This window comes from Onychostruthus taczanowskii, unplaced genomic scaffold, assembly GCF_017590055.1.
Source record: "Onychostruthus taczanowskii isolate IOZ18803 unplaced genomic scaffold, ASM1759005v1 scaffold435, whole genome shotgun sequence".
Lineage (NCBI taxonomy): Eukaryota > Metazoa > Chordata > Aves > Passeriformes > Passeridae > Onychostruthus > Onychostruthus taczanowskii.
The window spans coordinates 1,923-15,749 of NW_024501848.1; the positions used below are offsets into that span (position 1 = coordinate 1,923).

General features: G+C 49.1%; 1 protein-coding gene across 1 annotated transcript; it reads right to left on the reverse strand.

Moving 5' to 3' along the window:
* Positions 1–3,162: 3,162 nt before the first annotated feature.
* Positions 3,163–7,095, reverse strand: LOC121340944 (olfactory receptor 14A16-like). Its single transcript, XM_041414051.1, has 4 exons — positions 6,808–7,095; positions 6,202–6,290; positions 5,704–6,151; positions 3,163–3,336 (listed from the first exon to the last, which is right to left on the reverse strand). The coding sequence occupies exons 1-4, from the start codon at positions 7,081–7,083 to the stop codon at positions 3,163–3,165; spliced, it is 987 nt and encodes a 328-aa protein (XP_041269985.1). The 5' UTR covers positions 7,084–7,095.
* Between the last annotated feature and the right edge of the window lie 6,732 nt (positions 7,096–13,827).

Below are 13,827 nucleotides of genomic sequence, written 5' to 3' on the forward strand. Positions count from 1 at the left end.
CAGGCCATGGGCACTGCTGGGACACAGCTGGGCTCCAGCACAGCAGCTCCACCAGCAAAGGGCATCTCCTGAGGGCAGAGCAGCAAGGCTTCGCTCTCCTCCAGAGCTGCTGTCAGCAATGTGCCCCAGGAATGCCCTGGCACAGCAAAGCCCAGTGCCTGGGGCAGAGGGGGAGTGTGCAGGGGGGCACACAGCAGTGTTCTGGCACAGCCAGAGCTCCTGGCATGGACCTGAGGGAGCAGCAGAGCAGGGCCTGGGCTGTGTCTTTGTTCTGGGGACAGCCTGGGAAGGCGCCCCAGGGCAACTGTCCCACACCAGCCCCTGCAACCACCATTGCCAGCACTGGCCTCTCCCCCACCTGCAGGAGGGTGTTTGTCCCTGCACGGAGGGACACCAAGTGACCGGGCCAGCAGGTCATGTTTGTTCTGTCCTGAGGAGATTTCAGCAGTGCATCGTGCATGTGTGGGGAGATGAACCCCAGTGAGCACAAACAGCATCAGCAGCACTCGGGGCTGGCACAATTCCAGTGGCACAAACAGTGCCTTGAGGCCTCTGCACTCTGAGAGTAGTGTCCTCTGCAAAACCACCTGAATTCTTTGCTGGACCGTGCTGAGGATTGCATGGAGAGAAACATCGAGGGGCAGGAGGCTCCAGATAAAGTGCTCAGGTGTCCTGGGGTGACTTTGTCATGCCAAATTATGTCCCACACATCGGTTTACCCCAGAAATAAGTTCTGCACCTTTAAGACTGGTTCCAAGATCAAAGGGAGGGAAGTCACAGCATGCAGTTTGTGTGTGCAGAAGCTTCATTTTCACTGCCCCAGAATTCTTTCTCTCTCTGTGCCTGTTGGTCTGCAGCACAGACACGAGCAGGAGAGAGCTCTCCTTTGCTTTTAGTTAGTTTATTTTTGCTAGCTGAGGCAGAGAAGTTCCCCAGACTGGGGCTTTTCCTTTCCTTGGAACTGTTCAGCCCTGCTCTGGACCAAAAACCCAGAAGAACACTGGGAGCTCACGCCTGTGGCCCACCGGGGCCTGGGACACGGCATTCCAGTGCTGGAGGGACTGATGGAGACTGAGGGAGCCGAGCCACAGCCCATGGAAGGACTCTGCAAACCACAGAAGGACATTCTGAATTTGCCATTTCTTAGAGCAATGAGAGGTTTCACTGTTTAATATTATCCATTCTCTCATGTTTGTGAGTACTTTGCTTGTTAAATAAACAGAATTTTTTCCACTTTTCTCGAAGGAGATTTTTTGCCTCACTGAACCAGTGAAGGGAGGGGGCGCTTGAATTTGCTTTCTAGAGGGACCCTTTGGAGGTTGCCTCCTTAAATTTGACCTAAACCAGGGCTTCAGGGCAGCCAAGGACTGCACAGAGACACCACTGGAGTGGGGGCCTGTGGGGAGAAATCACAGCTGCCTCCCTTCTGAACCACCCCAAGGACCTGGACAGGGCTGTGCTGGGTTCTGGGCACTGGGCTGGAACTGAGAGATGTGGAAAAGGCCCTTGGTGTCAGGGCTGTTGAGAAGGCTGGGCAGTGTCATTGTGGGACCTCTCCCAAACCCCTTGGAAAGGCCAGAGCCATCCCAGAGGGTCCTGGGCACTTGGGAAGGGCAGACATGGAACCAGTCTGCAAACAGGACAGGGAGGGGGACTGGGTGAGTCACAGCCTGGTCAGGCTCAGCAGGGAAGGGGATGTGGCAAATCCTCCTGCAGCCATTCCAGGCACTGGCAGGACAGGGCTGGGACTGCAGAACCCACGTGGGAGGGAAAAGAAGGGGATGTTGTGTGCCCAGACTTCAGCCAGGCCTGTGACAGGGTCTGCTGTGCTCTCCTCAGAGCCCAACTGGAGAGAGCTGGGCTGAAGGAGTGGAACATTGGGTGGGTGGGGATGTGGCTGAACAATGAGGGTCAAATGTCATCCATGGTACAGAGTCCTCTTGGCAGCCACACCCTGGTGACATCCCTCAGTGACCAAACCTTGACCACCACTGTGGAACATTTCTGTTATCTCTACAAGGGCATGAAAGGCACTTTCAATTCCTTTGTGGATGCTGCCAAATTGCAGTCTGTGACTGAACTCATCTAGTTAATGGTGACTGCAAAACAAAATTGGGCAAGATGCCTGACTTGGGTAAATTTGTCTTGCCATCAGGTCCAAACCAAGCCTCAAGAAAAAGGAGGAAACACTTATGCATCAGAAGAAAAGCAATTCAATAAGGAAAAACCCAAATTTGACCAAAAAACCTCCAAACCCAAACAAAAAAAAAAAAAAGCACAGCAAGGCCCACTAATGGAAGAAAGCAAATCCACAGGAAATCTCCTATTAGCAGAAAATGTTTGACCAGCTTGTGGCAGGAGAAGAGTCTGCATGTGTAGGTGCTGTTTTGAAAAAAAAAAAAAAGCCATCTTAATAAAGAAATTAATCCCCTATCCCCTTGTCCCTCTGCTTCTCTCATTTGATTGATGATCATGGTGTGACATGGAATGGAACATCCCTTGGGTCAGCCCAGCCCAGCTGTCCCATCCCTGTTCCCCCAGGAACACTTGCACACCCCAGGCACATAGGTTGGGGGATTGCAGACACATCTCATGCAGGCTGAGCACTGTGAAAAGGACAGGAGAACAGAACAACATTTACTCTCTCCAAGAACAGTAGAACAGAACAGCCCAGCCCTGGAGAAACTGATTAAGGATGTACCTCTGGCAAACAGAAGTCACACAAAATGCAAGTAGAACACACTAGCTCAGCTCTGCAAGGCTGACAAAATAGAAGTTATACAGAACAATAATACTGCCCTAACTCAAAAGCAGGGGTTGAAGAACAGCCACCTAAAAAGGACACCAGGTGTTGAAGACAAACCCCAAAGAACCATGTAAGGACTTCTGAAAAGAGGTGCAACTATGTCAAATAAATTCAAAGGAAGTGGGGATAGCTAATGAATACATTCTCAGTGTGTGTGTTAAAAACTCTGTTCATTTGATGCTCAGTGCATTTGAATGGAGGAAGGATGGCCCAAGTGACCACCATGCTGTAATAAAAAATACCTGCTTTCAAATACTCAAAACTCTGTTTAAAATTTTCTATTCAATGGATTTCAGTATCAGTGGTGTCCTTGACTCCATTATGCCCCACAGTTTCACAGTGGCCCCTTGGTTCCATTAGGCCCTGCTGTATAACAATGGACCCTTGGTTCCATTGGGTTCTGTACTGTCAAACTGACCTCCTTGGTTCAGCACTGCCACAATGCTCTCCTTGGTTCCACGAGGCCTTGGTGTGTCACAAAAGCCCCTTGGTTCCATGAACTGCCATAGTGTCACCACGGACTCTTGGATCTGCAGTATGGACAAGTGGTTAGAAGCAGCCCTGCTGTGTCACCATTAATATTTGGTTCCATGGGACCCCACAGTGTCACAATGGCCCCTTGGTTCCATGAGGTTCCATAACATCACCATGGTCTCCTTGGATCCACAGTATCTCTATGGACCATTGATTCCATGTGGCCCTGCTGTGTCACAGTGGTTCCTCGCTTCCATGAAGCCCCACTGCAGAACAGTGGAATCTTGGTCCTGTGAGGTTCTGTACTGTCACCATGGTCTCCTTGGTTCTGGACTGTAACAATGGACCCTTGGTTCCATGAAGTTCCATGATGTCACCATGGTCTCCTTGGTTCCACGAGGCCTTGCTTTGTCACAATGGACCCATGGCTCCATGAGCTTCCATAGTGTGGGTTCCATGAAGTTCTCCAGTGTCACAATGGCCCCTTGGATCCATGAGGTTCCATAGTGTCACCATCGTCTCCTTGGATCTACAATGTCATAATGCACAATTTGTTCCATTCGGTCCCACTATGTCACAGTGGTCCCTTGTTTCCATGAGGCCCCACTTTGTCACAATGGATCCCTGGTTCCATAGGTTTTATCCTGTAGCAATGGACTCCTTGGTTCTGTGAGTTACCCTGCTTTTTACAGAAGTTTCTCTGGTTCCAGCAAGGCCCGGCTGTGCCTCAATGCATCCTGGGTTCCATGAGGATCTGGAGTATCACAAAGGATCCTTGGTTCCACAGGGCTCTGCTGTGTCACCATGGATCCTCTGTTCCATGAGGGTCCATGGTATCACCATGGTCTCCTTGAATGGGCAGTGTCACAATGGACCACTGGTTCCATGAGCCCTGGCTGTGTCACAAGGGTCTCCTTGGCTGCATGAGGAACCAAAAACCTTTGCATAAACATTGAGCAACACCTGCTTAACACACCTGGGAACATCTGTTTGCATTCAAAAGAGGGGTTAAAGGTGAGGATGGCACCAGTAGCTTCCATCTGCAGCACAGATCCAGGGAAAGGAGAGGGACAGAGAATTCAGCTGAAAGACTCCAAGAATTCTGCTTCCAGAGATCATTTCTGGTCACAATGACCCTTGTAGGATGGCAACACCATTCCAGGCAGCCTGGACTGAGCATGTGGTTCCTAGTGGGGTTTCTTGTTCAGGAAATCTGCTCAGGCTTTTCCACTCCTTCCTTACAAAGAGGAAAACTTCTCCTGGGCCTGCCCAGACCTCCTAAGGAGACATTCAGCATCAAAATCACTTGAGGAATGCTTCTATCACCTCTTCTCTGAAATGAAAAAAAAAAAAAACAAACCCACATATGTGATTAAAAAAACAAAAAATCATGAGGTGCACTTTGGAATCTCCCTTCTTAACAGAACTCCAAACTGACTCCAATTACTGCACAAGCCCTGGAGACTTGAAGACAATTTAAAGGAGACAAAGAGCTCCTGAGGGCTTTCTGTATTTTAATCAGCCCCACAGTGGATTTGGGGCTGGGTCCAGGAGCCTCAGGCACTGAGAGGAGGATGAAGAAGCTGCTCAAGGAGTCAGCAGCAAAAGTCCAAGTGCCTTGGAGCATGGCTGGGCCCCAGGGAGGGCAGGGAGTGCCAAAGGCTCCCCAGGGACTGGTGAGAGCAGATCCTTGAGGCCAGGAGTGCCGGGAGCCCAAGGCTCTGGGCAGGGAACTGCAATGATGAGCAAGGCCTGGGCTGGCTGGGGGAAGCAGAACACCAGATATGCTCAAGAGGTTAAAAATGACATCAAGTTTTACTAGCAAAGTACAAAAAATCAAGCAACTTTGGTAAAGGGTTTAATACAACATCCAGTGCAACATGAAACACTGAATCAGGTACTGATTCTTTTAAGGGAAACATCCCTTAAGAAAGGGTTCCAGGAAGGATGGACACACTTCAAAAAAAGAAATCTTGAAGGAGCAAAATTAGGCTGTCCCTTTGTGCAGAAAGATGACCCAGAGGAGGATATGACTGTCCTGGCTGGGCATGGAGTTTTTGCAGGAAATTAGGGGTTAAAAAGAGGGTGCATCACCTTTGGACATTGGGGCAAGTAAATCAAGAAATGTTTAAGGATGTTGTTAGGTTGTGCAGAAAGAAAATTAGAGAGGTGAAAGCTCAATCACAACTTAACTTGGATACTTCTGTGAAGGACAATATAAATGTTTTTATAAATACATTACTGGCAAAAGGAGGGGTAAGGACAACCTGCATTTCTTATAGTGGGGGATATGGTTACCAAAGATGAGGAAATAGCTGAGGTACCTCACCCACTCTTTGCCTCAGTTTTAAACAATAAGACAGCACATCCTCAGGACAAGTGTTCTCCTGGGCTGGTAGATGGGCACAGGGAGCAGAACATACCACCAGATCCAGGGATTGAGAGGAGATGGAGGGGGGCTTCAGGTAGGCAAAAATGCTGGTGCTGAGCAACAGGGAGAGCACGGCCAGGTGAGGGAGGCAGGTGGAAAAGGCTTTGTGCCGACCCTGCTCAGAGGGGATCCTGACCAAAGCCCTGAAGATCTGCACATAGGAGAAAACAATGAACACAAAACAACCAAAATATAGAAGAGCACTAACTAAAACAAGCCCAAGTTCCCTGAGGTAGGATTTGGAGCAGGAGAGCTTGAGGATGTGTGGGATTTCACAGAAGAACTGGCCCAGGGCATTGCCCTGGCACAGGGGCAGGGAAAATGTATTGGCTGTGTGCAGCAGAGCATTGAGAAAGGCACTGGCCCAGGCAGCTGCTGCCATGTGGGCACAAGCTCTGCTGCCCAGGAGGGTCCCGTAGTGCAGGGGTTTGCAGATGGATGTGGGCACAAGCTCTGCTGCCAAGGAGGGTCCCGTAGTGCAGGGGTTTGCAGATAGCGGTTGTAGCACATGACGGTCAGGAGGGAAAACTCTGCTGAAATGAAGAAGAGAAACAGAAAGAGCTGTGCAGCACACCCTGAGTAGGACATGTTGCTGGTGTCCCAGAGGGAATTGTGCATGGCTTTGGGGACAGTGGTGCAGATGGAGCCCAGGTGGCTGAGGGCCAGGTTGAGCAGGAAGAAGAACATGGGCGTGTGCAGGTGCTGGCCGCAGGCTACGGCGCTGATGATGAGGCTGTTGCCCAGGAGGGCAGCCAGGGAGATGCCCAGCAACCTGGTTTAGGACAAATTAGGGGAAATCTCCAAAAGGGATCTCCCTAAAAAAAAACCTCCAACCACCCCTCCCCCAATACCGGGTTCGGGAAGGAATTCCTCGGAGGAGCACAGTGGAAAACAAAACCTATTTATTAACAAATAACAAAAGAACACTCCCCAACACAAGAAAAGAAAAGAAAACCAGGCAGTGCTGTGGAGGGCGCTGAGCTTCTCTCGCAGACTCCGGGGGTCCTGGACGTCCCAGGTCAGGTCCGAAGCCGGTCCAATATCTTCAGGGGAGGGTAAGAAAGAGGGAACGAAAGAAAAAGAAAAAAAAAAAAATGTAGGAGATTCTGGTGGTGTCCCAGAGGGAATTGTGCATGGCTTTGGGGACAGTGGTGCAGATGGAGCCCAGGTCGCTGAGGGCCAGGTTGAGCAGGAAGAAGAACATGGGCGTGTGCAGGTGCTGGCCGCAGGCTACGGCGCTGATGATGAGGCTGTTGCCCAGGAGGGCAGCCAGGGAGATGCCCAGCAAGAGGCAGAAGTGCAGGAGCTGCAGCTGCCGCATGTCTGCCAATGCCAGCAGGAGGAAATGGCTGATGGAGCTGCTGTTGGACATTTCTTCACTCTGGGCATTGTGAGCTGTTCAAAGAAGACATTGACAAACTGGGACTAATTTCTTTGAGTCAATTCCATTGTTTTGTTGCTTGGCTTTTTTTTTTTTTTTAATCCTCTCAAAATTACTTCTCTTTCAGGGAGGGCAAAGTTCCTCCTGAACTTGGCTAAACTTTTTTGAGTTCGAGTTTGTGCTGCTGAGTTACTGCCTCATCTTCAGCATTGCTTTAAGCCTGAACATTGGGGAACCCAGAGGGAAAACAGGGCTCCCTGTGCAGTCAGGGCAGTCAGACCAGCTGGAACCACACAGGTGCCCTTTGATCATTTCACCTCTCTCTATTTCAGCTTGATCACACTTAAAACGTTCTTGAAAAATAAAGTGGACTTTTTGAATTCTTCAGTTTAAAAATAGTTTTCTCCAATATTTTTTACCTTGCCTGTGAACTTTGAGCACAGGAACAAGGCATGCAGAATCTGCTTTCCCAGCAAGGATGTTTGGAAGAGAAGAAGACATCTGGCTCAAGGGTGCAGAGACAGAGAAAAGGAGGAGTGAATCTGGGAATTTGGGGTGGGTTTTATGGAAATGGGTAAATTGTAATAAACATTTAGTGACGGTATAGAAGGAATACACTGGTAGAATCGTGTGTCCATGTAAGTTTAGGAGTTATCCTTCACTAGACCTCAGACCTGAATAAATTATACCCTCTGAAACAGCAAATTAGTGTTCAGGAGCCTTATTCTGATATTTCAGATATTTGGAGACAGCGGGGCCTCACAGAACCAAGGAGTTAACTGTGACACTCTGAAAGCTCATGGAACACAGGGTCCATTGTGACACAGCAGAACCCCATGGAACTAAAATCCATTTTGGGACATTGAGGCCACACTGAATCAATGGTCCATTGTGATACTGCAGATCCAAGGAGACCATTGCGACCCTGAGAAACCTCTTGGAACCAAAGGGCCATTCTGACACAGCAAGGCCTAGTGGAACCATGGGTCCATTGTGACACTGCAGAACCTCAAGGAACCAAGGTGACCATGTTCTACTATGGAACCTCATGGAACAAAGGGTTGTCACGATCTGTCCTGGAGGACAAGATTCGTGGAGGTTCTTTTCACTGATCTCGGGGTGCAAAAGCTGCCACGACAAGGGGATTTTGCAGTAAAATCAAAGCAAAAGTACTTTTATTGAATAAACACCTTTCTCGGGTGCAGTGTTCCATGAGTCGAGCAAACACACCCGTAGACAGCAATTTGGCTGAGTGGACCAATCAGACCTGGATTTTCAGAACAGAATCTTCTCCTTTGCCTGGCACTCTCAAACATTCATGACAATCGAGAGGAAAAGAACGCGGGAAATTTGGGACAGACACTCACAGGGGCCTTGTGACACCAAGGGACAATTGTGACACTGTGAGGCCATTGTGACACTGTGGGGTCTTGTGATGCCAATCAGCAGCAGGCATTGTGCAGAAAGTCTTCAGCAGCAGGCAAGAACCATTGTCTTCTCGGCCCAGTGGTCGCTTGCAAGCTTGCTTTGCATACCGGGCATTTCACGCACACACCTTCCCCCACCGTAGGGTAGGGATTTCAGTCTCAGTCTCTCAGGGAAGAAGAGGGGGCTTTTCCATGTAGGGGTTGAATGTCTCAGTCCTTGAGGGGAGAAGCTTATCTCCTCTCTGTCACGGTGGTTGATGTGCGGTGAATGGAGGGTCTTTTGTGGTGACCAGCGAGAAGGTCATTCCAGAGAGAAAGTCCAGCCAAGTCAGGAGGGTGGAGAAATTGCAGGGCCAGCGTTGCTAAGTGATGCAGGCGAAGGAGAGCACACTGGCCTTTCCCGGGTGCAGTGTTCCATGAGTCGAGCAAACACACCTGTAGACAGCAATTTGGCTTCGTGGACCAATCAGACCTGGATTTTCAGAACAGGATCTTCTCCTTTGCCTGGCGCTCTCAAACTTTCATGACAATCGAGAGGAAAAGAATGTGGGAAATTTCAGACAGACACTCACACCCTGCTATTACAACACCTCTGGTTACTGTAATAATTGGACTTGGCCTATTCGATGGTGTGGTAAATCCGCAGAAAAAGCAAAACTGTTGCCTCCAGGAGTATTCCTCATTTGTGGGGATCCTGCTTGGCCTGCCATACCTGCAAAAGCACAAGGAGGACCATGCTACTTTCATAAGCTAACCTTGTTTGCCCCTACTATCCATCAAATGCTCAATATAAGTCGCAAATTTAAGCTTATTAGACGCAGTGTGGATCAATTGGGACCCGAGTGTAAAGACAATGTTGAGTTGTGGGAGCGACCATCTGTCATTTTACCTTCACTTTTTACACCAGGAGTTGCTTCTGCCACAGCCCTCACTCAGTTAAAACGATTGGCCTGTTGGATAGGAAAACAAATTAACATTACCTCTAAAGTGCTAGACGAGTTTACCACTGATGTTGGCAGTGTAGGACATGCTGTGTTACAAAATCGAGTAGCCATTGATTTTTTGTTACTGGCACAAGGACATGGCTGTGAGGATTTTGAAGAAATGTGCTGTACGAATCTTTATGATCATTCTGAATCCATTCACAAGAAACTTTCCCAGCTGCAAAATAATATGAAGAAACTCACTGTTGTTGAAAATTCTTTTGACAAATGGCTCAAAGAATGGGGAATCACTGGCTGGTTGAAAACCTGATTGAGAGAAGGAATTCACTCTCTTGCTGTTATTTTTGCTGTGCTTGTTGTTCTTTGTTGCATTCTTTCTTGTATGAAAAAGAGTTTAAAAGCAATTGTTAAGCGAGTCTGGGCTGTCCAAAAAGAAAACCGGAGATGTGTAGGAGGATTCTTGGCTGAACAAGGTCATGATATTCTCCTGTGGGAATTGGACAACCCTGGCCTGCAGATTACAGAGTTACTCTGAAGATCATGTACTGTCCCCTGAACAAGAACAAGATAGACCATGTACTGTCCTCAAACAGATACATCAAGGAAGAACGAGCATTGTGCCAAGATGAAACCAGCTGCCAAACACCTCGTGGCAACTGCTAATTTGGCACACCTTAGCTAAAGATGCTTATAGCATGACAACCAATCAGTAATTAATATGCATGTGTGAATATAGCTACTTACCCAGTGAGCATTAGGCATCAGTGGCATGAGGCAGTGGATAGAGAAGGATAAATATTGCCAAAGCTGCTTCATGAAGGGGAATGATATGTAGCCACATTGGCAGTGAGTGTCGTTACTCGGCCAACTCTCTGTGGGACCCTCTTCACCACAGCACAAATTCCGGCTCGGAGGAGGCTTCTCCAGAGAGGGCTCAGGCTCCTGGTTCAGCTTCAGTGTCCCTGCAGAGGAACAGGGCATCTTTCAGGCACTTCCACCATCTCAGGATTCCCATTTCATGGGCAATCTGAGATGCAAATGGCCTTGTTAGGAAGGACAAAAGCAGAGGGAATAGATTGGAAATTATTAGGAAAAAAAGACCCTTCTTCCAGACAAAGATCACTCATAAATCTGCTCCTGTTTTCCATTCTTGAAATCTACGTCACTCTACTGCACAGTGCATGCTCGCACTGTTTCCAAGAGGTCTTGTGGTCCCTATATATCCTGCTTCTCACAAGAAACACCTGGAAGGTGTCCTGGTTTAGGGCAAGTTTGGACTTGCTTTGGTTACCGGGCATTTCCCATACATAGTGTGGGGTCTCGTGACGACAAGGGACCATTGTGACAATGTGTGTGACACTGTGGGGCCCTGTGAACTCAAGGGACCATTGTGACACTGTTGGGCCATTGTGACACTCTGGGGTCATTGTGACACTGTGGGGCCCTGTGACACTCTGGGGCCATTGTGACTCTGTGTACCATTGTGACTCTGTGTACCATTGTGACACCGAGGGACCATTGTGACACCGTGGTGCCATTGTGACACTCTGGGGTCATTGTGACACTGTGCGGCCCTGTGAACTCAAGGGACTATTGTGACACTGTGGGGCCATTGTGACACTGTAGGGCCATTGTGACACCAAGGGCCCATTGTGACACTGTAGGGCCATTGTGACACCAAGGGCCCATTGTGACACTGTAGGGCCATTGTGACACCAAGGGCCCATTGTGACACTGTAGGGCCATTGTGACACCAAGGGCCCATTGTGACACTGTAGGGCCATTGTGACACCAAGGGCCCATTGTGACACTGTAGGGCCATTGTGACACCAAGGGCCCATTGTGACACTGTAGGGCCATTGTGACACCAAGGGCCCATTGTGACACTGTAGGGCCATTGTGACACCAAGGGCCCATTGTGACACTGTAGGGCCATTGTGACACCAAGGGCCCATTGTGACACTGTGCGGCCCTGTGAACTCAAGGGACTCTTGTGACACTGTGGGGTCTCATGGAATCATGGAGGGCACTGTGACATTTCTGGTCCTCATGGAACCAAGGGGACCGTACTGTCACTCTGTAGCTCCATAGAATGTAGGGATCATTGTGATACTGTGAGGCCCCATCAAACCAAGGGGCCATTTTGACTCCGCAGGATCTCCTGGAACTGTGGAGAACATTATTGCACTTTGGGGTGTCATGGAGCCATTGGAGGCCATTGTGTCACTGTGAGACTGCATGGAGACAAAGGTCGATTGTGACATTGCAAGGCCTCATGGAATCATGGAGAGACAATTAAGAGACTTCACACCCTCATGGAACTGAGGGGCCATTGTTACACTTCAGGGCCCCATAAAACCAAGGGAACACAGAACAGGTCTGGCTGGTTTGGCCTCCCATGGACTGCCTTACTGATCCAGCTGACCTTGGCATGTTGAGGGTCTCTTCTCATCTGCTGCTGAAACACTGGGGCTCCGTGCTTTCCTTCCCAATGGAAAAGAACTGTCCTTCTCCTCCAGCCACCCATGGCCAGAATTGGGATTTCACCTCCAAATCTCTTTATATCCAGGGCTTGTTCCCATAGGAATATTGCCAGGACAAGTCTGTCTTTCAGTGGTTTCACAAGGGTCACTTCCCCTCTGTCCCTAAAACACTGGGCAAGGCTCCGTGCTTTCCTTCCTATGGAAAAGAACTGTCCTGCTTCTCCAGGCACCCATGGCTGAGATTTGGCTTCCACCTCCAAAATTCCCTAAATCCAAAGACTGCTCCCAGAAAAATCTGCCATTGCTGACAAGTCTGGCAGGCCTTGGCCTAGTGAGGCTCTCACCTGCCTTCCAAACACTGGGGCTCTGTGCTTTCCTTCCCATGGAAAAGAACTGTCCTTCTTGTCCAGGTGTCCATGGCCAGAATTGGGATTTCACCTCCCACATTGCCTATTGTGACAGACTGGAGGAGATTGTTGGCTCTAAACATTTCATGTGTGGGTGAGGAAGGGGGCAGGTCCAGCCTTGCCCTGCCCTGGAACCCCAGCACTGCCCTGCCCTGGAAGCCCAATCCCCCCAGAGCCTCTATCCCAGCCCAGCAGTGTCTGCCAGTCCCTGGCACAGCACAGGCAATGCTCCACAGCCACCTCTGGAGCCCCAGCCCAACTCCTGAGTGACCAAATGAGCCCAAGTCCCACCTGGGGGAAGGGCCCAAGAAGACCAAGGGGTATTGAAGGCTGACCACAAGGCAAGCACACATCTTGACCCTACCTCCTCTTGGAATTTCCATCTGAACACCACTGGAATCCAGGAGTTGGTAGCTGTGTGTGTGCTTCTCTGAATATTTTTTTTTGTCTTCCTCTCTATGTGTACCTTTATCTAGTTCCCTCCTCTTGCAAATTTTGTGTAACTTAAAATTGAATGAGCTAAGAGTTTGTGAAGTAGAATGGGCCAAGTTAATGCTTTGAGAAGTGTTTTTGATTGATTGAATGTTGTATTAAACCATGTGCCAAGATTCTCTGATTTTCTAAAGTTGCCAGTAAAGGCTGTTTTGTTGTTTTGAGCTCCTCAGAATCACTTTTCAGTATTTCTCCAGGGCATCCAACTCAGAGGACGCAAACAATTGCAATTCCTTTTAAATGTCTCACTGAGAGCCCTGTTTGGAGGATGGGAGTCAGGGCTTGTCTGTCCTGCTTGGCACAGCTCGGGCAGGGCTTTCCCAGCCACATTCCACACTCCATTTCCCAGCTGGAGCTGCTGGTGCCTCTGAGTTCTGCTGGCCCAGCCCCAGGGACGCTCTCCTTGTCTGCCCATTCCCCCACAGTCTCTGGGCAGGGATGGCCTCAGTGGGGGCTGCTGACATCCTCAGCACCTTGGAGGCTGCTGCTGGATTTCACTGCTCCAGAGGCTTGTTCAGCCTTCAGCTCTTCAGTGCAGGAATTCAGTGTCCCAGGGCTCATTGACATTCAGAACCCCTTAACAAGCCAAGCCTCTGGGAATATTTTGTTTTAAGTTCCCAAATATTTTGTGGTTAATTAGACAAAATCCAGGAGTGTATTCAAACTGAATATATTCTATTTAAAAAGACAGCGAGAAAATATTTTTTAGGTAGGTCCTGCTTACTTGTTGGGTTTTTTTTTTCTGTTCATAAATTGATATGTGCAATCTCCAATTGACACTGTATCCAAGTACCTCCTCATGCAGTTTGAATAGATATGAAAATCAAGACCCTTCATGGCTGACAATCAATCAGACTCTGTCCCTACCCCCACATCCCCATTTCCCCATCCAAGCCCTGGCACTCAGAGCAGCCTTGTGCAAATCTGAACTCCCTCCAGCCCAGGCTGCACCTGCAGCTTTCAGCTCCTTGGCTCCAACTCC